The 23,413-nt window shown below is 50.9% G+C and overlaps 8 protein-coding genes across 8 annotated transcripts; 4 read left to right on the forward strand and 4 right to left on the reverse strand.

Moving 5' to 3' along the window:
- Positions 1-3,970: 3,970 nt before the first annotated feature.
- Asppvi_007559 (RING-H2 finger protein) lies at positions 3,971-5,716 on the forward strand (the record flags this gene model as incomplete). Its single annotated transcript, XM_043303445.1, has 4 exons — positions 3,971-4,249; positions 4,302-4,701; positions 4,756-5,317; positions 5,368-5,716. The coding sequence occupies 4 exons, from the start codon at positions 3,971-3,973 to the stop codon at positions 5,714-5,716; spliced, it is 1,590 nt and encodes a 529-aa protein (XP_043159380.1).
- A 2,229-nt stretch (positions 5,717-7,945) lies between these two features.
- Asppvi_007560 (aspartate aminotransferase) lies at positions 7,946-9,512 on the forward strand (the record flags this gene model as incomplete). The annotated part of the gene is made up of 4 exons (XM_043303446.1): positions 7,946-8,125; positions 8,194-8,325; positions 8,409-9,251; positions 9,417-9,512. The coding sequence occupies 4 exons, from the start codon at positions 7,946-7,948 to the stop codon at positions 9,510-9,512; spliced, it is 1,251 nt and encodes a 416-aa protein (XP_043159381.1).
- Positions 9,513-9,795: 283 nt separating this feature from the next.
- Asppvi_007561 (putative SNARE protein (Ufe1)) lies at positions 9,796-11,057 on the reverse strand (the record flags this gene model as incomplete). The annotated part of the gene is made up of 3 exons (XM_043303447.1): positions 9,796-10,036; positions 10,109-10,875; positions 10,926-11,057. The coding sequence occupies 3 exons, from the start codon at positions 11,055-11,057 to the stop codon at positions 9,796-9,798; spliced, it is 1,140 nt and encodes a 379-aa protein (XP_043159382.1).
- A 419-nt stretch (positions 11,058-11,476) lies between these two features.
- Asppvi_007562 (putative PB1 domain protein) lies at positions 11,477-13,309 on the reverse strand (the record flags this gene model as incomplete). Its single annotated transcript, XM_043303448.1, has 4 exons — positions 11,477-11,506; positions 11,558-12,676; positions 12,725-13,060; positions 13,115-13,309. 4 exons carry the CDS (start codon positions 13,307-13,309, stop codon positions 11,477-11,479), a joined length of 1,680 nt encoding a protein of 559 aa, XP_043159383.1.
- Positions 13,310-15,776: 2,467 nt separating this feature from the next.
- Positions 15,777-16,733, reverse strand: Asppvi_007563 (copper chaperone CCS1; the record flags this gene model as incomplete). Its single annotated transcript, XM_043303449.1, has 4 exons — positions 15,777-16,294; positions 16,367-16,501; positions 16,568-16,640; positions 16,716-16,733. The coding sequence occupies 4 exons, from the start codon at positions 16,731-16,733 to the stop codon at positions 15,777-15,779; spliced, it is 744 nt and encodes a 247-aa protein (XP_043159384.1).
- A 365-nt stretch (positions 16,734-17,098) lies between these two features.
- Positions 17,099-18,731, forward strand: Asppvi_007564 (CDC2/CDK family serine/threonine-protein kinase; the record flags this gene model as incomplete). The annotated part of the gene is made up of 3 exons (XM_043303450.1): positions 17,099-17,667; positions 17,807-18,221; positions 18,282-18,731. The coding sequence occupies 3 exons, from the start codon at positions 17,099-17,101 to the stop codon at positions 18,729-18,731; spliced, it is 1,434 nt and encodes a 477-aa protein (XP_043159385.1).
- Positions 18,732-19,077: 346 nt separating this feature from the next.
- Asppvi_007565 (uncharacterized protein) lies at positions 19,078-21,115 on the reverse strand (the record flags this gene model as incomplete). The annotated part of the gene is made up of 3 exons (XM_043303451.1): positions 19,078-19,584; positions 19,633-20,977; positions 21,033-21,115. The coding sequence occupies 3 exons, from the start codon at positions 21,113-21,115 to the stop codon at positions 19,078-19,080; spliced, it is 1,935 nt and encodes a 644-aa protein (XP_043159386.1).
- Positions 21,116-21,884: 769 nt separating this feature from the next.
- Asppvi_007566 (RNA recognition motif domain-containing protein) lies at positions 21,885-23,051 on the forward strand (the record flags this gene model as incomplete). Its single annotated transcript, XM_043303452.1, has 4 exons — positions 21,885-21,933; positions 22,004-22,146; positions 22,219-22,614; positions 22,671-23,051. 4 exons carry the CDS (start codon positions 21,885-21,887, stop codon positions 23,049-23,051), a joined length of 969 nt encoding a protein of 322 aa, XP_043159387.1.
- Between the last annotated feature and the right edge of the window lie 362 nt (positions 23,052-23,413).

The raw sequence follows: 23,413 nt of genomic DNA on the forward strand, positions 1-23,413 counted from the left end.
TCCTGTTGCGCTTCCTCAGAATCTGTACTGTACGCAATCCCCCCCGGGATCGACAGGAATGTACAATGACACCTTACATGGACCGACCGACGCACCCATTGATCCGTTCAGCAGATTAGAGAGGAAGGCATTTGTGCTTGGGTTTTAAGTTTGATAGCGACCTTGGCGCATCAAGAACCCACAGGCGATGCTCGTAAACCCACCAGGCGGAGGCTCTTGTCACTTCGTACGTCTGCTTTCTGTTGCCACGCATAATTCAGAGGACACGACTGGCCATCAAGATCATTGTACTTCAGTCTTTTCTTTTTTCTAGTTTGGAGCACACGGACCAAGTGTTGCTGTCAAAGAGATGCGACCCATCTCTTTCCACCAATCAGCAATGACTGCAGTGGAGCCACAGGGCTATCTGCTCGTTAGCTTTTTGATCGGACAGAACCGCCAGGAATTGGCGGGTCAAATGTATCATTCTGGGGCATAGGATCGGAATCCTTGATTATATAGGATCACGTACTGCCCACGTGAAGTTTGCGCAAGACCTCTGAAAAGTAATGAATTGTTCATTTATCTCAAAGAGCCCGCGTCAACGACAACAACAACAGCGCCTAGTACCTAGTCTAGACTCTTGCATTGGATATATGAATTCAACATCTTCCCCTGATAGCGACTGCCAGACATGTCAACTCTATGCAGATGCTTCATTTGCCATATGCATGGACATGCATGGTGGCTTTGGAGACCTGGTTTCAAGATTGATTTATCTGCCTAGTCTCGCCAAGATGAGGGCGAGTGCGTCGATCGCAGCTATCCCCAAGGTCTTTCCATTGGTCAAGCAGTTCAGGAGTCCTGTCGTCTGCATGAGCTATATAGATTGAGACACCAAGGTCTTTCTCTAAGCAGCTATACCAACACACCGCAATTTCGTTCACCGCGCTCGGTTGTCTGATTCTCTGTCGACCAAGCTCAGAATATGCTGAGGTGCCTGTCTATGAGTCTGTCTAGCATCAGATGTAGGTTAACTTAGATCCGTACCATATGCGTCGCAATCACACTGCATACACGGTCCGGAAGATGAGTAACTAGGTCAGTAAGTCGAGATAGCATTCCACTCTTAGTGCAGCCAAGACAACATAATGCGATGCCATCAAAGAGAAGAATGCGGAGTCTGGAGTCTGAAGTCTGGATTAGTCGCACTAGGTCCTATTGGGCCATGAAATTCGTTCAAGATGCAGTGTAACCCACGACATTTGAGTATTTGTCATTTGCTGCCATTATTTTCAGGCAGATAATGATGAACTTGGACTTGATTGTATTTTGACGCTCTCATTGTTCTTGACGTTGTAAGAATGGAGAGTTTATTGTGGAGCGGAACGCAACGTGTCGTATATATATATATGCGAAAGACGGTCCCAATGACATGGTTGATAATGCTAACAACCCCATTATTTCATAAACCCACTTCGGATTAAGTGTGTCCATATCATTACTACTACGACGACGAAGTGCTCTGTTCGAGTCTGACCCATTTCAGTCTCTTCGCTACCAGCGGTAAGGCGCTTGAGCTTGCTGACAGTCCTCACCGGGCGCGCAAACAAAGTCGGTATCTCGGTGATGGGTATCCGACAGCAAGTCTAGACACCGAAGTGCAACATCAAGAGATACACCACGAGACACTGGTGAGGCTGACAGTCTATGACATAAGCGGCCTACGAGCCTTCTCTCGACCGAATAGGTTACGAAGCCACCGGCCTACTTCTAAGATAGTGCGAAACGATATGATAAGGATTGGTCAAGATACTTGCTCCGATTCCGGAGTCATCATGGATAGTCGGAGAATCACCGGAGATTTGGGAGGTTGATGAAGACTAACTAAGTAACTGATCCATACGTACTCAGGGTATCAGCAGGATTGAATATCTTTGCAAGAGACTCTCGGATGCGATTTGCATGAAGCTAAAAGTAAAAGCACCCTTGGTAGCCAGTTAAGGAAGGGGGAATGAATGAGAAATTGTGGGATCGGAAATGGACAATTGATGGTCAACAATGAGAGGTAAGCATCATGTGGTTTTGCTTCAATGAACGTCTAATGTTAATGAACAATGTAATTAAACCCATGTGAAGGAGAACAATCTCCATGGTAAGATCTACTCTTTTCAATGGACAGCAAATCCGGAGCCGAGCTATATCCAGCGATGATGCAATGATTGCATGGCTGCTGATGATCAGATGCTTTTTCATCATCTTGCCGACCTGCTGCTACCACTCACTATCTACAATATGCCGACTTGGCTCGCCAGTTAGCTGTTGACTGACTCCACAACCATTAGCATCAATTGCCATCTCGGCGGAGTATCGGAATATCGTCTCGCCCTTACTGGGAATTCAATAAGGATGATGCTAGATAGATCCATTATTACTTTGGAAGTTGGAGTGGAAAGTCTAATAAGATCATCATCAACTATAATGAAACATCTTTTGCGCGGCCTATGCCCGCGCGGTCCCATCATCCCATGGATCGACGTTAGCAAGCCCCGCACCAGAGAGATCATCGGAATGATTGGATTCGGAGGACAGTAGGACACCTGCCTTTTTAGTGTTCTGATGCGAGAGCGCCCAGTATTTTGTGTACCAGGTGCACCTAGATTGTAGAATAGTAGGATCCTGTTAAGGAACGATAATATCATCAAAAGCAACTGAGAAGTCAAAAAGGAGAAAAAAAAAAAATAAAATAAAAGGAAGCGCTGAGCATCATCCATCGAATCTATCGGGAGCACAGCCCCTAGAAAGACGGCTGGATAAGATCGCATGCGATGCTGAGGATGATCCCTTATCTTAGCTTCGATGGTTGGTCTTGTCCTTCTGTCTCCCCCAGGATTTGGACGTACTGGGAGAAATTCAGAATAATATTACCTATTCGGTATATAATGAAAACCTTCTAACTCTTCCAATCCCTGCCTCCAAAATCATTATGGAGGGTTGGAACTGTACCTACAATAGTTAGCGTCTTTCTGCTCCTGTATAATACTAGCATGCTTCAATCTTCCTTCAATATCCTGTTGAATCCTTACTGCCATCCTCAATCTATCCATTTCATAGCTGCGACCATCTTACGGTCTGGCCTACTTTTTGGGACACCCAAAATAGAGCCAAGGATGGATGCATAGCCCCCTCTCATCTCACACTCTAATGCCCTGGAGGGGGATCCTTTTCCGATCGTGCCGGAAAGGCTGGGAATACTCGCGGATCGCCAGTCGCTGTCCATCAGCATCGTCACACTTTGGCCAGCACAAGGCACAAATCATCAACTAAGTACCTACGCGTTTGACCTGCACATCTCACACTAGTCAACTGCTGGCTGTCAATCAATTGTGAGGGTCCACTCCTGCTGTGCCCCATTGACAAGCCGACCGATGCTTGAAAGTGAAACTGAAGACTGGTACTGGGAGGCGTCAGATTCCTAGTCAGATCAGCCCCGTTGTCGCTACGGCGTCGGGTTTCAAGCGCTCCTCTCTGAATTGCTCCCTTCCCCTTTTACCTTTTATGATTTTTCTCGGCTTCCCATTGCCAGATTCAAACCAATCCTTTCCGCCCCATTATTATCCGCCGTTTCTATGCTGAATGGTCGTGCATTATTATTTGAAATAATTCGGCCATCCCTTCGGTCGCCTGCATTAGAATTTGTAGTCGCCGTTGGTAAGGGACCAACCCCGCCGTGGAAGAGGCTGTTCCATCATTGATAGCCGTTTTACCTTCCTCTTTTCCTCTTTATTTCTTTTTCCCTTTTTCCGTTTTTATCTGGGCTTCTTTTTTCCGGTTCTTTTCGCGTTGTGGATTACTGCACGGAGTACAGGATCCGTGAGGACCGTGACTAATGATATTTTGTGCTCCCCATAGTTGACTACCCTCCGCTGTTTCCGTAAGCCTCGTCACCGTGGGGAAATCCCCCATCGATCCGGGCTGATCCTTTTCAATAATGGAGCCCAGACAAATACCCTCTGTGTTTCCTTCTTTCTTTTCTTCTTTCTCCCCGTCTCTTTTTCTTTTTATTCTCTTCCTTACTCTCTCGTCCACTGTTCGAGCGACAGGGTCTTCGGCAGGCTCTACCGTTCTGCCGTCGAATAGCTCTGCGGATCTGTCGTTCACCAACCAAAAGAGGTTCCATCTGCAGAGCAATCAATACACCGTTCCGTCGAACGCTATTGTTGCACCTCTGACCCAATATTTGATCAATTTAAACGGTACTGACCTTCAGGTGAGTCTATATCTTCAGAGATAGAAGTCACACAGGACTAATGATATCATAGGGGTTCAATGTCACTGGGAATCCGGTGGATGTTGGCGCATACAACTCGCTCAGTTTAAATACGGGTGATATTGCCTTTGTCAGCTGCGACACGTCTCTGTACCCAGGCAATTTGGATGCCAGTGCAACCGTATCGAACATTGTTACAGCGCAAGAGAAGGCATCCGCGGTTCTCCTATACAGCAATTCTGCTTCCCATTGCAACTATACTGTCAACAACGACGCTGTCGGCCRATATACCAACGTTTTCACCCTTTTGAACCCGGCCTTTGCCGAATCGCTTAGGGTTCAAATCAGTAAACAGAGCGGAAACGGCTCTCTCAGCATTGTCTACAACATGTCCTTCGTGGGGACAGCCACCCCGTCGACCACGGATGGGTCAACGGGCAGCCCCAATACTGGTGCGTTTCTCTCCCCCAACAAGACTAGTGTCGTCCTAACCAACTGAAAACTAGCCATGATCATCCTGTACAGCATCACTGGCATTATTACTGCGCTTTTCTTAGCGATCATTATTACCGGGGCTATCCGGGCTCATCGCCATCCGGAACGTTATGGCCCCCGATACACGGCGGGGCGGCCTCGACAAAGTCGAGCGCGAGGGATAGCGAGGGCGATGCTGGATACGATTCCCATCGTCAAATTTGGGGATAGTTCCGACCCCAGGACGGACCCCGTCAAGGGTGATGTGGAGATGTCCCTCGGGACCGAAGAGGAAGGGGTCATTGAGCGTCGAGAGGCACCCGCTGCCGATGGATCCCCTCCATCTGTGACTGTTGGCCAGCAGAATGATGAAACCGAAACCGCCAATGCTGAAACAGACTCCGAACGGCGAGGCACACCGACACCCGCGACAGATACGGAAACGCCGAATGAGCATCCAAACTTTTCCTGTCCGATTTGCACGGATGACTTCATCAAGGGTCAGGACCTCCGCGTGTTACCCTGCAACCATCAATTTCACCCTGAATGCATCGATCCTTGGCTGGTCAACGTGTCGGGCACTTGCCCGTTATGGTATGTTTCATGTCGCCATGGCTCAGATATAAAAGCTGACACATCATTAGCCGGATCGACCTCAATCCGCCACAGGCCGAGGAAGAACACGAGCAGGGTGAGGGAGGCAACAACAATGCATCTCAAGACAACACGACTGCACCAGCGGCAGACGCTACTTCGAGTCGTCAACATCGCCGGATATCTTCGTACCTGCATGGCACCTTGAATGCCCGCCGGATGCGCGATGCCACCGTGGAGGAAAGACTTGCTGCGCTGCGGAGCGTGCGGGAGGAAGCCAGCCGGGACGCTAGCAACGATGAGACAGAGCGCCGACGCAATCGACTGACGGCACGCTTACGCGAGCGATTCCGTATACGAACACGCACACATGGAGTCGAGGCTACGGCGCAATCATAACTTCGCTGCGGACATTGTCACCTAGCGATGCGACTTGGATGTCAACTGATCAATTTCGATTTGCAATCTCACATATCGCCTCAGTATAGAAGACTTCCAGTCATCTACGATTTATTCTTCTGTGTTATATTTCGATTTTGAAATTGGGTACCATCGGGGCATGAATGGCTTGGTCCGCCGATATTTATTGGATACTGCTCCCTTCTCACTTTTCGTCTGGATGATTGATGAGTGTATGTTTATGGTTATGGTTTACGGTTTACGGTTATGGTTCGGAAATGGGCGATGCAGGGCGTTTTTTTTGCAGATTGGAGTTTTGGGTTCAGCGGCCTCAAAAGATCTTTTTTGCATTTGGCATTGGCATGTTTCACTTCTTTATACATATATGTACGTGGCTCCAAGAATGAATGCATACATACCATCTGTATCAGTATCATTAGTATCATTCCAGTTTCGACATCTTCACGCAAGAGGCTTTCCGGAATCCGGCGACGGCTTCGACAGAATTTCCTCATTCGGAATTAGTCCACCCCGTGGGGAAAGTGGACGGGGGCGGTGGATTCATGGCGGGCCAGGAAGCCCACGATGCTGCTGATTTCCTTTTTCTCGCATTGTGATTTGGCACGAAGGCCGAATTCTACAGTGGTAAGGCAGGGGTCTGTATTTGCCTCCCTCTATTTTTGAGTGGCCTGACCGATCAGCTACATTGAAAATTCTATGAAACTGCCTCCGCCCGGATACCCAATTTCCTGGCGAGTTCACACTGATGTATCCCGGAAAGAATGCATGTACTACGGAGTATTACTCTATAGAATTGCAAACACTACCTGGGCAAGATATTGTATATATAGTGGTATCTACTCAGAATCGCGGAGCGGATGCGGAGCCAGAGCCGAAATTTAATCACGCATCTACCCCTGCTATTATCTAAGAGTTTGGTCGGGGTAACTCCGCCGGGTCCCTGACCTTCTTTTTTGCCAACTGGAGCAAAGATCTTACAAATTTATGGGGAGGTCGGTTAATTATTGCTGCAGGTATGACGATAGACACATTTAGCCTTATTAACACTCCGGACTCTGGACTCTGGTGCTTGGGAATCAACAATAAGAATACCTGTAGGTTATCTTCTGGTCAAGAAGTCTGGATTATGATTTGACACAGGGCTGGGAAAGCTGGCATGTTGGTTAAACACTGTTATCGTGTGCGCTTTACCTCTCTAGAGCAGATAGATAACGACTTGTGATGGTGATGGTGATGCTGACTATACAGCCTCGGTGGTTGGTTGGCCGAGCGTGTCGCATGCGACGATATCATTCGAGGTCGAAAGGTCCTCCGTCCTTAAAGGCAGACAGCTCTTGAGTAAACCATCTCGAGGATAAGATCATAATGCTTAATGTGCGTTGATAAAGGACTGTAGCATGTGATGTCGTCATGCTATTGTGTTATATCGGCATCGGGGCAGGCAAGTTCCTCGGCTCGCCGTCAGGAGGAAAAATCACGCTTTGGTCGGGTGAAGTTGGGTCGAATGATTCTCTTACATAAATAGCGAAAGGAGGGGGAATGAGTACCTCTCTAATGGACTGATTATTTGTTTTGACTCGGTTCTATGTCATTGACTATCTAGTGGTCAGGCTCACGATCAGGATTGATACTATTCCCATACCCAATATTACCCTTTTCAGACACAAAAAGATACCCCTCACTGGGCCTGGGTTTCCCCTCATCGACATAGCTTTCTCTCGGTCTGCATCATCTTCAATATATCGCATTCCCTGACTGTCATATTATTAAGGACGCTTGGGATAACTCCGTCGGGATTTATCTGCTTCTTGCTTGGGCCTACGCCTGTCAGACTTGTCAGTTGACCGAATCGCTCCGCCCGGTGAACGCAAGCAGAATTCCTTCCCCCAAGTGGTATGATTATGGTGACTGGAGAATGATTGATCTCCAAAAATAAACCCCAGTCATTGCTGAGTTTGTTTCGAGAGCGAAAACAGAAGACCCAGAACAGGAAAAATTCCCGCATTTTGGGTTTCCATTACTCATACCATTTTTGGTGCAGGCCTTTATTTACCCGTCATTTAATTCTCATCTGCATCCTGCGCCATGTCTTCCCCGCGTCTACCCACCACATCTACTACTACCACCTCTTCCTCCTCCTCATCAATCTCTCTCTCATCATCATCCTCCATCGCTCGAAATCGTCTCGCCTCCCTTTCCTCACACATAATGGGTTCTTCCAGCCCGTCCGTCTTCTCCACGGCCGTTGTGCCCGCCGCTCCAGAAGATCCTCTCTTTGGTCTGGTTCAAGCTTTCCGTCAGGATCCCTCGGACAAAAAAGTAGACCTTGTCATTGGCGCCTACAGAGACAACGACGCAAAGCCTTGGATCCTTCCGGTAGTAAAAAAGGTGATTCACCGTCCCCCCAGCAGCAGTATCCTGATGAAAAGAGGCCGTGACTGACGGCTTTGATCCAGGCCGACGAGGCGATCCGCAACGACCCCAACCTCAACCATGAATATCTCCCCATCAAAGGTCTTCCAGATTTCACCTCGGCCGCTCAAAAGCTCATACTCGGTGCGGATAGTGCAGCCATTCGGGATAAGCGAGTATGTTGACCCGCGCTCACTCCCTTTCAACGCCCTGCGACCGTAGTTGGATATCGGAAAGCTAATCGGCGGGCTGATAACAGGTCTGCACACTGCAAGCCATTTCAGGAACAGGTGCATTGCACTTGGGCGCATTGTTCCTGGCCAAATTCCACCCGGTCCCCCCCAAGGTCTACCTCTCCAGCCCCACCTGGGCCAACCACCACCAGATCTTCACCAATGTCGGCCTCTCCCTCGCCAACTACCCCTACTTCTCCGCCAAAAACAAGGGTCTCGACTTCGACGGCATGCTCGGTGCCCTGCGCGAAGCTCCGCCCGGCTCCATCGTCGTCCTGCACGCCTGCGCTCACAACCCCACCGGTGTCGACCTGACCCAGGACCAGTGGAAGCAAGTGGCGGTCGTCCTGCGCGAGCGCCAGCATTTCCCCTTCTTTGACACAGCGTACCAGGGCTTCGCGTCCGGCGACCTCTCCCGTGACTCGTGGGCGATCCGCTACTTCGTCGATCAGGGCTTCGAGCTCTGCATCGCCCAGTCCTTCGCCAAGAACCTTGGTCTGTACGGTCAGCGCACCGGCGCCTTCCACTTCGTTTCGGCCCCGGGCCCCGACGCTTCAACCGCCAACGCCCACATCGCCTCCCAGCTAGCCATCCTGCAGCGTTCCGAGATCTCCAACCCGCCCGCGTACGGCGCGCGCATCGCCAGCCGCATCCTCAATGACCCCCAGCTCTTTGCCGAGTGGGAGGACGACCTCCGGACGATGAGCGGCCGTATCGTGGAGATGCGCAAGGGTCTGCGGGAGCGCCTCGAGGCAAAGGGCACCCCCGGCAACTGGGACCACATCACCAGTCAAATCGGCATGTTCAGTTTCACTGGATTGACCGAAGCGCAGGTCAAGATCCTTAGAGACAAGTGGCACGTGTACATGGTAAGTGGCTGCGTCTCCTTTTATTAGCGGCGCCGGCTAGACACCGCAATTTCTGGGGCTCTCCGCCCCGCTCCTCGGGCCATAGCCACGGCAGTTGCAGTCCCTTATAACTAGCTACGCCTCTCCTTTGACTGCGAGACAACAAACTAATATTTTATTCTCTAGACTAAGAACGGCCGTATCTCGATGGCGGGCCTCAACACAAATAACATCGACTACTTCGCCGAAGCGGTCGACAGCGTCGTCCGCGAGACCTCATAATCGCTTCGCTTCTGCTCATTTCTTCGCCAGATATCCGTCCTCTGTCATGATCCATCCGCATCTCTTATCCATTCTAATTACCCCTTCGCATCTTCGGATGGAATGTATTTCCTTTTTACTCTGCATGGCCCGTCGGATTGAGCCGTTACTCTACTCGCATATGTAGATCGCCTTGGGCGAGGGTTTTCCTCAATGAACTCATTCTCAACCACATTTTTAACCAACGGTGCATCTGATCAGAATGGTATCGTAGTACTATGTCCAGTAATGCCATGCCAGCCAGCTAGAAAATCAAATCCCACACCACAAGCCACGTACACAGTCCCACCGTCCCCCAAAACACCGCCTGCGCCGTACTCCGCTGCTGCGTCGCGCGCTTCAGCTCCTTATTCCCCTGCCCGATGTTCGACGTCGTCGTCGAGGCATCCGTGACCAGCTGCTCGATATACTCCTCCTGCGTCGACAGATGCGACACAAGCGTCTGCTGGAGGGAGGAGATCTCCAGGAGCGATTTCTCGGCATTCCTGCACAAAACCATTAGTATCACCCAATCCACTTCCATCAGAGTATAAAGGGAACAATGGAACGTAACGTACTGCACTTTACTCAACGCATCCTCATACTGCCTCAGCATGAGATCATTCTCCTCGGCAAACAACTGCAATTGCTCGGGCGACAGCTCCGCCTCGATGGCAGCGGACTCGGTCTCGCTCAGCGTCGCTCCACGCAAGTGTGGTTCCGCGGTTGCCGGCCCCGAGCCAGACACAGAGGCAGGCACAGAGGCAGAGGCAGAGAGAGGGGCCCTAGCCCCGCCCGCCTCACTCTTATACAGGACGCTCTTCTCCTTCTCGCGTACACGCTCGATGCGCTTCTCGACCATATCGCGCTGGGCCTCGGCCGCGCGCTCGAGCCCCCGCCGCAGGAACCAGAGGATGCTCTCGCGGACGGTGCGGAGGGTGCGGGCGCGCTCCTCGTCATGGATCTGCTCGGGGGATTTGTTTTCGGTGGGGGTGTTGACGAGGGCGCTGGCGCCGCCGGCCCAGCGGAGGAGGGCGGACGGGGCGCGGTGTTTCTTGCGGAGGAGGCCGGATTCGGTTTCCTGGCGGAGGGATTCGGCCGTGGAGAGATTGGCGATTGAGGTGGAGAGGTCGCGGAGGAGGAGGGCGGTAGAGGAGTCGATGGAGTCGCGTTCGGTGTCGGTGAGGGGTTTGCTTTGGGGGGTGCTGGTGCTGGTGCTGGCCGGGGTGGAGGTGGTTGCGCTGGTGCGGAGGGAGGTGGTGCGGGGATGGACGGTTGGGGTTGTGGAGAGGTAGGAGTGGCGGATGGATTGGAGGTATAGGAGGAGGGAGTGGATGTGCGAGTTCTACTGTGTGTTAGCATCGATTCTGGCATTGGGTGAGGGGTCACGCTGACTATTCGGTATGCTTCTTTGAGAAACTCGTCGGGGGTTGCGGTGGACCGGGGACGAGGCTCCCCCTTGGGTATTGTGGTGCTTGCATGTTTGTCCTTGAGGAGTTGGTTGATATCCGAGGTAATGTCCGCCATTTTGATATAATCCCTCAGTAATCAGTTTCACGGAGATTGTGATGAGCTGTAGCTGGAGGGAAGCAACAGAAGATGAAGCCTCGCTGTCAACAATCAACGTCACTGCGCAGTGGGTCTCTATAGCTGCCCGCATTCCCGTGATCCAACTTGCCCTAGTCATTTCACTCTTTCTAGTTAAGACAATTAAGAGATACATCCTACTGCAGTCGCTGGACAAAAGTACGCTGCATATCAATCAATGGGTATCCATATAAATACATAAGCTGAAATAAGATCATCTCGCTCGTACGAATCATCAAAGGGTATAAATCATGCAACATCGAAAAATCAGCACTGACAGCACCAAGAATGCAACAGCAGAGACTGGCTCTCTGCTCATCTATAGCCAGAAAATCCTCTTGCAAAGAACGCCTTGAGAACTATATCATTGGTCTTTCTTCCACCCATATCTAAAGCCAGTCAGTTACGGGTCATTTCATAAACGTATGGACCGGACTCACCTCCATCTTGCCCATCTCGCTGCCCTCCTTCCGAGCTGCCTCGGTGGCCGAACTCAGCAGGAGGTCCAAATCTTCCTGATCCACCATTGTAATCATATCGCCCTCGTCCTGCATTCGGATTCGTAGAAGCGAGCGGAAGCCAAACTTCTCCCGAATCTTGGCTTCAAACTCGCTGTACTCCATCGTGGGCCCGATCATGATATACCGGGTATCTTCAAAAGCATGAACTTTGATCCGGAATCTGCGGACATCAGGCCTGCGTGAGTCGGCTCGCCTTGACTCTCGGACCGGTGATCTGGTTCGTCGCTGCGAGCTGCCGGGTGTCTCGTAGATGCCGCGGGCACCATGTACACCACACGAATCGCCCACGTATTCCTCTTCTTCGTCAATGTACCGTTGCTGCTGAGGAGGCATGGCTCTTCGTCCGCTACTGGCCATAGATCGTGGGCTTGTGTACACTCCGCACCCGTCCTCACCGTAGCCATTCCGAGGGATTGATGCAGAACTTGTTTCGCTGGTTCCTCTTCTGTGGCTTCCCGTTTCCCGAGGAGGAAGATATCTGTCGGTCTCTGGACCATTTAGCCCCCGTGGATAATGTCGGCTGGGTGGTCCACGGGGTTCAGAGGCCGTACGAGTCGTCCCAATCCGTGGTTTGTCCGAGGCGGGCATGTCTGCGCTACTCCTCCCATTGGGCTGAGAGCCCGCTGGATCGAGATTGAGCCGAGGAGGCCGCGCCGCCCGAACCGAACCTGGTCTACCACTGGCACCCACGCTACTACTGGAAGAGGTCTTTGTGCTAGCCTTGTCACCTTCTGGAGGTGGCGTAGGTGGGAACAAAGTGCGGTTTAGCGGGGGTTCCGACTGCTGACGACTTCGTCCCGACAGATTCTTTTGGACCAGATTCGTGGCAGCGAACGAGATGCTGTCGGCGGAGCGGTCATCGAACGCTGATTGAGTTCGTATTAAATCTGTAGGTTGATGTCCATTCCGCATGTTGCCTTGCGATGACGCTGCGATCAGTCTCGCCTTGCCTAGATAGTCTTTTGTTTTGAGATTCTTGACTTTGGCCTCGTTGGGTCGATAGACAACTCCCACGGGAATCGAGAACACCGTGTATCCCTGCTTCGGTCAGCAAAAACTCGACAACTAAGGCACTATAGGTTATACCTCTGCCCTCTCCCGAATGGCGTCATCAATGACATCGTGGTCGGGAGTGACCTTTTCTTTCACTGCATATTCGAGGTCCTGCATGCCTGGCCCCATTTGCTGCAGGTAGATATAGCAGAGTCCCCGATTGAACAAGACCTCACACGAGAAGAGACGGAATTTCAGGCCCAATTGCTCATAGTCAATGGATGTATTGCCCCGAAGATAGAGAAGGGTGTCATTGAAATTGGCCAATGCTTCTTCAAAATCGCCTAGAAGGAAGTTGGACACGCCTTCTTGGAAATAGGCAATGGCAAGGTACTGGTCTAGACTGACGGCGCGTTGGTAACATTGGACCTACCTGAATGTTCAGTGGACTGCCGTCAAATGGGTTTGAATAAATAAACATACGGCTTTTTCATGCTCTCCCAGCGTTGCATAGATGACTCCACAGTTGAAGAATATCTTGGACGTATCTGCAATATGACCAAAGATCCGTATGGCTTCCTCATACTCTTGATTGTCGTAGTGTTCTAGAGCCAACACCCATGTCTCAATTTCCTGCTCTATGTCAGATCTGCATTGCGAGCTTGAAGGGTCACTCATACCTGTTTCAATGACATCTTTCTGTAGAATCAAACTCTATGTCTGCGCCTCTAAATGACAACCAAGAAGAGACTGTAGTAGCTGACGATATCCCCGTCCCACTCAGCTCCTGGTAGTGTTTCGACCTCTGTACGGCCCTGAGAAACAAGCCGGAGTCGAGACGAGGGAAGCCAGATGATAGTCACCCACACAACGGAATAGTAAAAGCAGGATTAAGTTATATATGGCGGCACTTGAAGCCAAGAGGCTGACCAGTTTTTCTGATATGCGAGATAGTGGGCTGGCGCAGTGAGCAGGGGTATTAATGAGTCCGACGGGATGCACGTAGGAGCTAAAGCTGCGGGGCGGGGCAGGGCCTTTGAAGAACCAGGAGGAAGCCCTTCTCTCGTGGTGCGGTGGTGGTACTTTGTGGCTTGAGTGCCCAGCAGCTAGGTAGCCTGTCTTTTGCAATCCGAAAGCCTGCTATTCTGGACAGAATGCCCAGCCGATCCCGTGAATCTTAGACCCCCCGTGATCCTGGACGAACGATAGGTCAAAAGTTATAATTAGATCATCCGGTGGTCTAAGAGAGCCGAAAGCCCAAAATCTGCTAGTAAGAAATGAGGACAGTATGTCATATGGATTGATCGATTCCTCGGATTCCTGTGCCAGTCAAGCTGCTTTCTGAGACTTTTCTATTTCTCCAGCATCTGGTCGCTTTGAACGATACCTGATACGAAGTTCTTGAATAGGGATTGGCAGGACGGAATGAGCGACAAGGAGTCGTCATAAAAAATTATTGAAGCAGGGAGGAAAAGAGGGAGAAGCAAGGAACGTTCAGAGATGGGGCCTGCAGCAGAAGAAAAATGGCAAGGATACGAATCAGTCCCCGAATGTGAGTCCACCTTACTCAACTGAGGAGAAGAAGCCGAGCTAGCGTTCTGTACAGAGTAGGTATGTCAGAGGCATGAGTCGAGTACTACTAAATCGGAGATGCGCACAGAGATTGGGAAACTGGAGAGTCTCTGGAAAGGGGGGAAATAATTACAGTCGTGAATCAAAGTGCACAGTTGCCAAGGAAGTGATGGAGAAGAGGGATGCAGTTCAATTGATGATTTGACGCTCCTGAATAGCCGTAAGCGCCCAGCGTCGAGAAGCATAATCATCCTGGGTGGTTGTCATGAGGATTATCCCATCCTCCACTTATATTGTATTATTAGCTTTCCCCTGCAGGTGCGCACCCCGACAGGACGTCGTGGAACGGCTCATGGAGGAATCGGTGACTCGGATGAGGGGAGAAAATGATTTCCTCCTCATTCAAAGGATCTGATTTGATCGAGAACTGTGCAACAAGATTCGATAACCACGAAGTAAGTTGAGCAATCAAGGGTGAAGAAAGGCGAACGGGCCCTTGTCGGTGGTGATCTGAAGGTGTGATTGATGGGCTCCAGCAAAAGGCCCGTCCCGATCTATGCGGGGCCATCCTTTACCATCACATTCCCAGACTGTACTGTTGCCTTCAAGGGGGTTTCTATTATTCTCTACTCTTGTCAGGCCATTCTAGGTTAACGGGGCTAGATATCCATTTCTGACTTGAAATGAGACGGCAGAATCCTTCAAGACTTCTCGCAGCTAATAAGATAGATGCTTCCACCAACTCTTCTCATGCTAACACGCCTCCAGCAAATCGACTGGGTTTAGGCTCTCCCGCATCCCCGCCACGGCGCTTGTACAGACGGCCATCAGTGGCTTCGGAGGATACATCTCTTCAAAACTCCATTTAGAGCAATAGAGATAGCTCCGGCCCTTATTACCATGCTAGGAAAACCTCGGTTAGTGAACAACATGATTAGCTCCCTAATGACGGAGTAATACACTTACTGCCCTTGGGCTGGCACTAGCTGCTTGCGTATCTGGGCATCCTCAATTAACGATAGTCATGTAGACGGTAGCATGGCAGCCACTAGCTCGATTTATTGATGCAAGGAGAAGACGCTGTCATCAGTCAGACAGGGATGAACAATACTATCAATGCAGGAGAAGAAATTCCTGTCCAATGACCATCTCCTGGCGCTTGCTCTCAAGACTTCGTCTGTCTATATTTAGGCCTCTGCTGCCTTTTCTGCGGAGGTGTTCTGACATGCCGCGTTGTTATCTGGGATCTCGATCCGATGGTCAGCTGTTTGTGGAGACAATTGTCTGTTGTCCTTGTCATGATCAAGGTGTGTTCCCGCTCACACTCAAAGTCCGCGAGATACAACAACGCCAGTGCCAAGTGCCCACTGCCCACTGTCCACTCAGTGCAAGTTCGGAGTATCGAGTCCCACTGAGAATCTTACAGGTCCCAGCTCCCTTTGCGCCTACCATTCTTGCTTGATCGTGGCTGCAAATGTTCATGCAATAAATCATTCTGGTCAATTGACATCATCTCTGTGATAGGTATCATAAATCAATGCAAGATTTGGGGGACATTCTAGACTCCAGAAGTCTACATCATTCCCTGAGAGACCTGTTCCTGTCGCTCCTGCCATACATTCTTTCCCGAACATGAGCAGACAGTTTTGTCGTTATCCCACACACCCGCACTACGAGCGATCACGCCGACCAACGTATCAGGATCCTCTCGTTGAAATGGGCCTTCCTGGCTCTTGGATACGACCATACTCCGCCCAATCAGCTCCCAAATCGCCACCGGTCGATCCAAGAAGACATTCCCCCGGCCCTTGTTATCCACATCCACACTCCCAAACACGCCGCGCGGCTCCTTGGGCGCCTCGGAGCCCATCACCTTGGCCTTCAACGCCTCCCAGATACCCCCCGTAGATTCTGCGCCTCGCGAGATATCCCCCACTTCCCGGACAGTCGCCCAGTATTTTCCCGGTGCCAGCCCGTTGATGGTCAGATCTACCAGAGTCATGTTCGAGGACACCTGCACCATGCGTGCCAATCCACGGATCTTATTCGGTACGGTCGTCGAGTGCGTCTCTAATATGCAGACGGCAGAACCTGTTGCGTATCACACCACCAGATCAGTACTGCCCGCGCAAGTCCGTCCTCTGAAGGGGAGGTATAACATACTGTTTGATGTGCCGCTTCCACGTAGAATCGCATCCCGACCAGTAGCTTGAATGGCAGTGACTATCGAGCTAGGCGGCGCTGTGCCCTCGATGAGGACAAGCTGATCTTTAAGATTCGCGTCAACCTTCTTGACGCCTGCGTAGGACGAATTTGAATCAGTACATGGTTTCAGCTAAATACCTCGTCTCACTAAGCACGAACCTTCAACATTATAAAGTGAGTTAGTCACATCTTTGACACAGCTTTCGCAGGTCATGGGCACCGCGAAGGTGGTCTGTTATCAAATCGAGTCAGTAATCGATGGCAATGGCACCGTGCAACTATATCAGCCAAAGAAACCAAAACAAACCTGGAAGGGCTCAATCATCTCGGTATGGCGCTAAAAGACTCCAGAGAATATATCCTCGCAGTTAGAGAAGATAGATCAAATGAAATCAATAATTTTAGAAGCTGTATTTAAAGCAAAAGAACAAACTCCGTCCCCCTCCGCGAGTTAATAATCATTGCGGGACGAGGCGGGGGCTTTGAAATCGGCGATGGAGTTCGGCCCTTCGATCACATTCCCCAAGTTCTATTATTCCGATAGCGTCACCATACCAGCCGGGCTGTACCATCTCCTTTCCGAATTCATCTCCCAACCCGAAGCTGATTCAACCGCTACTCATTAACGACATACCCCGTTTCCATCAGCAATCTACAAGTTTTGGATTCTTCCAATCCCTCATAGGGGCCATGTCCGCGTCCAAATCGCGCTGGGCCGGCGAAGACCCCGAGGAAGACGCCATCCTCGCACAACGAAAACGCGAAAAGGAAGAGAAGAAACGCGCCAAGGCAGAGAAACAGCGTCAACTGGAGGAGCAAGCACGGCTGCAGGCCGCACAAGCGACACTGCAACAGCAAGGAGACGCGCTCAATGGCGACTCGGAAGCTCCGCCCAAGAAGCGTCGCCGGCTGTCGAACGAACAGCCCACGCCCTCCGCAGTGTCAGGGTCTGCAGCCAAAGCGCCAGCTGAACAGACACGGTCCACACTCCTGCGGTTTCCGGGACCCGAATGGGGACCCTGTCGGCTTGTGGATAACTTTGAACGGCTGAATCATATCGAGGAGGGTTCGTATGGGTTGGTGAGTAGGGCGAGGGATATCACGACCGGGGAGGTGGTGGCTCTCAAGAAGCTCAAGATGGAGAATTCGCCGGATGGGTTCCCGGTAACGGGACTACGGGAGATCCAGACGCTCTTGGAGGCTCGCCATACGAACATCGTGTATCTCCGCGAGATCGTCATGGGGACTAAAATGGATGAGTATGCTTGGCCCTTCCTATCCTCTACCCCCAGTCTTTCAATGCCCTCTTCCAGCGTTGGTGTTGTTTCATCCTGAAAAGTTCAAGATACACCAGTATTAACCAATTCGGGGCTCTGGGCACCTCTATCCCGCCAACAGTGTATTCCTCGTTATGGATTTCCTCGAACATGATCTAAAAACTTTACTCGACGACATGCGCGAACCGTTCCTCCCTTCGGAAATCAAGACCCTCATGCTTCAAATCCTTTCCGGTCTCGAGTTCCTCCACTCCCACTGGATCATGCATCGTGATCTGAAAACCTCAAACCTCCTGATGAACAACCGCGGCGAGATCAAAATTGCCGACTTCGGCATGGCACGGTACTACGGCGATCCGCCGCCGAAGCTGACCCAGCTGGTTGTAACGCTCTGGTACCGTTCCCCGGAGCTCCTGCTGGGCGCAGAAAAGTACGGGCCGGAAATCGACATGTGGAGTATTGGGTGCATCTTTGGCGAATTGCTCACCAAAGAACCCTTGTTGCAGGGTAAAAATGAAGTCGATCAAGTATCAAAGGTAAAACATCTGCTTTCCTTTTGACTTTTAGGTCCCGTTCGCGCTGACAGATAAACCCAGATATTCGCTCTCACGGGCCCTCCTACCCAGCAAACGTGGCCTGGTTTCCGCTCCCTTCCTAATGCCAAATCACTTCGCCTTCCACCTACATCTTCATCGGGGCCGACTGAAAACCCTCCGTTGCTTCCCCGCTCAAAGTTCCCCTTTCTCACCAATGCCGGTCTGCGGCTTCTGTCGTCTTTACTGGCATTGAATCCAAGTGCGCGCCCTACTGCTCAGGAGTGTCTCTCACATAAATATTTCCGGGAGGACCCGCGACCAAAGCCAAAGGAGATGTTTCCGACCTTCCCATCCAAGGCAGGCATGGAGAGGCGAAGGCGTCGTGAGACTCCAGAAGCGCCGAAGCGCGGACAGGAAGCTCCGGCCTTGGACTTTGCCAGTGTATTCGGTGGTCAATCCAGTGGCGATACCGGGGAAACCGGCGCTGGCTTTACCTTACGTCTGGGTTAGCCTTTCATGCTACTAAGTGCGAGGTTTCGGGAGACATGAGTAAGGCAAGACCAGCCTTCGTGTCTTGGGCACACAACTGAAGGAGTCTGTTTTTTTGATTTCCTATGAACAGAAACATCTTGCGGTAGGCATCTATCAGAAAGAGGCTCTGCATACATTATTTGTACAAATGAGTGTCATTTCCAACCTGTGCCCATTCAACCCAGCGATCCTTACCGCGGGCGCTTGAGACATAGGTATACAAGGCCCATTAACAATACAGAGACAATGAAAATGGCGCAAATAGCGCATTCCGATTCCAGCTTCTTCCGTTGTGCGGTCGTGTAACCCACGTATGATCCGGACATTATGGAAATTGACGTCGTTCCCATATGGGGTAAGTAACGATACACTCATCAGTGGAATCGCTTGCGTCTCGTTCGAGACTCGGCAGGTTACCCCGACGCGAAGCGTACATACCTGGTCCGACAATCTCCGGGATCTCCTGTGTTCTGACTGACATGTTACGGTCGAGTCCCGGACCACTGTAAATTCTACCGTCTCTGGCAATTCGGCTTCCTGTTTTTATAGGATTGTCTCCTCGATCAGGGGGGATATCACTCGATTTGCCGTCGACAAAGAAGAACTCGTCTCTGAAAATCAGTGAGGCGAGTGCGTCATCGATCTCAATTGGTGACCGGACGACATCTGAGTCCGACGTGCCATCTTCGGTCTGGCTTGGAGAGGGTGGTCTTCGAGCCGCGCACGGGTCAGAACTGTTTTGGATTCCAAGGAAATCAGTGTCGTCCAAAGCGGGCAGCAGGCAGCTCGCAGTTTCCTCTTCCTGCGAGCTCGATCTCGCTTCTGATGGTTCCTATGATTTCGTCAATGACGAGCGGGTAACCTTAAAAGTGATACTAACCGTGATGAATGCACCAGCATGAGCTAGCTGCGTCTCTCCTGCGTTCGAGGGTCTAGACTGCTGAGGCTCTGTCTCGGTTGGTTCATTTCCATCCTCGGAATGGTCGCCTGGAGCATGGTGAACTGCCCGTGGCATGAGATCGTTTTCTGCAACGTCGCTGCAACATAAGGTTTGACCGCCGCTGCTGCATTCTCTTGACGACGCAAACAGTTCAAGCGTTCCCATCATCAATTGGACGGCTGGTATCTGACGAAACGTTGATTCACGAGAGCTAACAAAGGATGACCTAGACGGGGAACGGCTAGAGACATATACACAAGCGATTGAGTCAGTTGAACCAGAAGTGATGGGTGCTAGAGCGATCTCGTGGCCTCGAGTTGATTCATTGGGTTCTCGCTCATTTGGATTGAGCAACTCTTCAGGAGGACCCTCAGTGGCGGTCGGCTTCTCAGGGTTGATAACTGGCGAATGGGATGGAACAGGGCTCGAATGATGGGCCTGCGAGCATAAATCTTTCATACAGTCCTCGCTCGGCTGCGAATTCATGGGAGTTTTCCGGGATGGTGCCTTCGACGTTTCTGATGATGCTGTGTGTACCGTCGTCGCTTCTATTTCGCTAAGCTCAATGAGGCTGACAGATAGCGAATTGGAAATGGCATGAGTCGAGGTTTGGACGAATGTACTTGATCCATCGGGGGTGTGACCGTGGTGCTCGGTCTCGGTGATGTGCTCTCGAGGGAACCCCACCGTCGTTGCTGTCTTTGACGTACCATCCACCCCTGCTTCTGACATACCGTTGACTCCTCTCGTTTCCTGTGCGGCTAGGGAGCTCCTCAAACCAGTGCCCTCTAAGCCCCCGCCGACGGTACAAGGCAACGGCGATGTGGAAGGTACAGTGTTATGATTGTGATCTTTCAGAGCTTCACTTGAGGAGGAATGGTTTCGAGTTGTTCGATAGAGACCGGTGCCGAACTCGTGATCGTCTTCTGTGCTAGCGTCCGACACTGACGACGGAAAATGATCAGATGAGTCCTCTGTAGAGTCTCTCGAGGACCAAATACTAGGTATATCACTTCTTCGAGCGTGGCCGCCTGGAAGCGGTCGTCTTTGCATTCCAGAACGAAGGGCCAGAAGACCTGATCGCGCTTTGCGGAGTGACCTTCTCGGCAAATCCTGCATCCAGCTAACTGAATTCTGGGTTCTAGATGCTTGGGATCGGTAGTAATCACTTTGCAGCCACGAAGATGCGGACGCTGCAGGGTTGTGTCGAGGGTCGCGTGGGTTGAAGACGGGATAATGGGCTAATTCCTCACAAGATGCAGGTGGAGTGGCTGGTCTCTCGGTCCTAGAATCATCTTGTCAGTATGAACTCCTCTCGCCATTGTGGAATTGAGAAGTACCTATTTCTGCTCCTCAAGGGTGAGCGAAGAGCCAGTGAGGAAGACAATGTCTGTTTGCCGATGCTCAGGTCCTCCGAAGTCATCTTCTTGGATATCGACACTAGCAGCGGTTCCTCAGCTCAGTCTGGTCCTTGCGCGTGCTAGACAGGAAGAAGAGTTGCGTGACTTTTGATACGTCAGAGGAGTAGGTTGATTGAGAAGGATACACAATGTCTGGAATAAAATCCGGTAAATGCACCAGTTACTAAGTGATAGGATGGGAGAAACACAAGAGATCACCAAACAGAATCCATAGCTCCAGTGGCGAATGCAGGGTATCAGATAGTTAGAGATTTTGTCAATGTTGGACAGAAGAAAGGAGCCACTGGGGGCTGCAGCTTCCATATTCACTGCGATTAAAGAATACATTGCGCCTGCTGGAAGAGGAAGTTGTGAAGTCTTAGATTCGCATTAGCCAGTTAAAAGACTGATACAAACTGTTGTATGCCCATAGGACCCCTCTAAATGTCTAAGATATATTTGTGGCAGGATTTGCCAATTGTCTATTAATATCGCAAGAGATTAGGTGGATCATTGATGCCGCTGAAGCTGATGTGCAGGGACACTACTACGGACTACGGAGTACTTTGGTGTTGCTCTGCGCCGGCTAGCTGCACCCAGAAGCAATAAGCTCTGAAAATCTCACACCTTAATTATGGGCCATCTTCCTCATCCTCTTTACCTATCTACAACAGCCTCTAATTGAAAAGAGCCTGCATCGCTACTTAAAAAGAGTTTATATTCTATCCTGACATATCTCTTCTCGCGTCACCTTGTCCGTTTACGTCCTGTTCCTAGCACACCGTTCTCGTCATGGCCGCCAGCCAAGGAGGTGTCTCCTTCGATGCCATCATCCAAGCGGGTAAGGCGTCCAATACGTCTCAGAATCATCGTCGGAATTGTGCCTTTCTGATTGCATCCTGATCATTTAGATCGCAAAAAGAGAAAGAATGAAGAACTCGCGAGTAAAATCCTTGGTAAAAGCAGAAAGACTGTCGCCGCAGGCGCGGGAGCTGGAAGCAAGTCTCAGAAAGCGAAGCCAGGGAGTCTCGCCAGTCGAATTGGTGTCGTAAAGGTACTGTGGAAAACGCACCTTCATAGTATTTAGCGCACAGTCAAGACTAACATTAGATTACTGTACTATCAGCCTTCCGCATCAGCTACATCGAAAAGTACGAAGAATCATCGCACACAGTCAGCGCCGGTACGAGCAGCGAACTCGCAACCAAAACGCGCCAGCAAACGTCGCCCAGACGAGGAGCGCCTTCTTTCAGCGCTCAATCCAGCGAGCGGACAATCAACGGTGCGCGGCAATCCTGTTGGTATAACTATTCGAGGAGCAGGGTCGGGATCTTTCGTCGTGATTGGGAGCAATTTTGCTCCAGGCACCACAGCAGCGGACATCCACTCTGCTATCGAACCGTTATCAGGACAGATATTGAACTGTTGGGTCACCTCGCAGCATCCTACTGTCACGGCGGAAATCACATTCGCCGACAAATGGTCCGCAGAAAACGCCATCGCCAACTTCCACAACCAAAGGGTGATACTCCCAACTGAACGTTACAATTCCTTTTCACTGGCTGACAAACTCAAAAGGCTGACGGCAGAATTTTGTCCATGCGGTTCAAGCACTCCACGGCCGAACCAACACCTTCTCAGCACGTACAGAATCCTCAGTCCTCATTCAGCAATCTACGAGAGCAAGCGGATCGCGAGCGTCGTCTAAACCGGAAAGCGGAACCTGCCGTGCAGGATGGAAGATACGGTTTCGCTGAAGGAGATGACCTATTGCTTTCTCAGGAGGATTCTCGAGGCAATGGCCGTTACAACAGGCGCAATGCGAGAGGCAACCGAGCGTACGGACGAGCTGGCAGACAAACAAACCAGAATACGCAAGAGACTGGACTTTATAGCGATCAAATGATGGTTGATGCACCCACACGGAACTCCGGTCATAGGGGTGGACGACACCGATGAACTAGCGCGTTGCGCTCAAAATGGCCGGGCCATGCTATCACCAAATCTCTTGCTTTTTTGGTTTCCTTCGATGGGAAATCATGTCCTCTTCCGCACCAGCCCATTGCTAAGTACTAAGTACACCAGGGATTTTTCTTTTCAGAAATCAGGCTTTCGGGTGCACGCTCTGCGAGCAATTTATACTGTCGATCCTGACGATAAGACGCAATAATGTCGGATAATCACTGTAAATTAATGCTCAATTGATAAGATAACATCACGTGTTCCGAAACTTTATTGCGGAGAAATTGGAGCTATGAACATCGGAGGATGTGGGAATAGCTACGTAGCCTACCTGGAGCAGTCTATCTCACAAGCCCCGT

Source organism: Aspergillus pseudoviridinutans (assembly GCF_018340605.1).
Source record: "Aspergillus pseudoviridinutans IFM 55266 DNA, scaffold_5, whole genome shotgun sequence".
In the NCBI taxonomy this organism is placed as follows: Eukaryota; Fungi; Ascomycota; class Eurotiomycetes; order Eurotiales; family Aspergillaceae; genus Aspergillus; species Aspergillus pseudoviridinutans.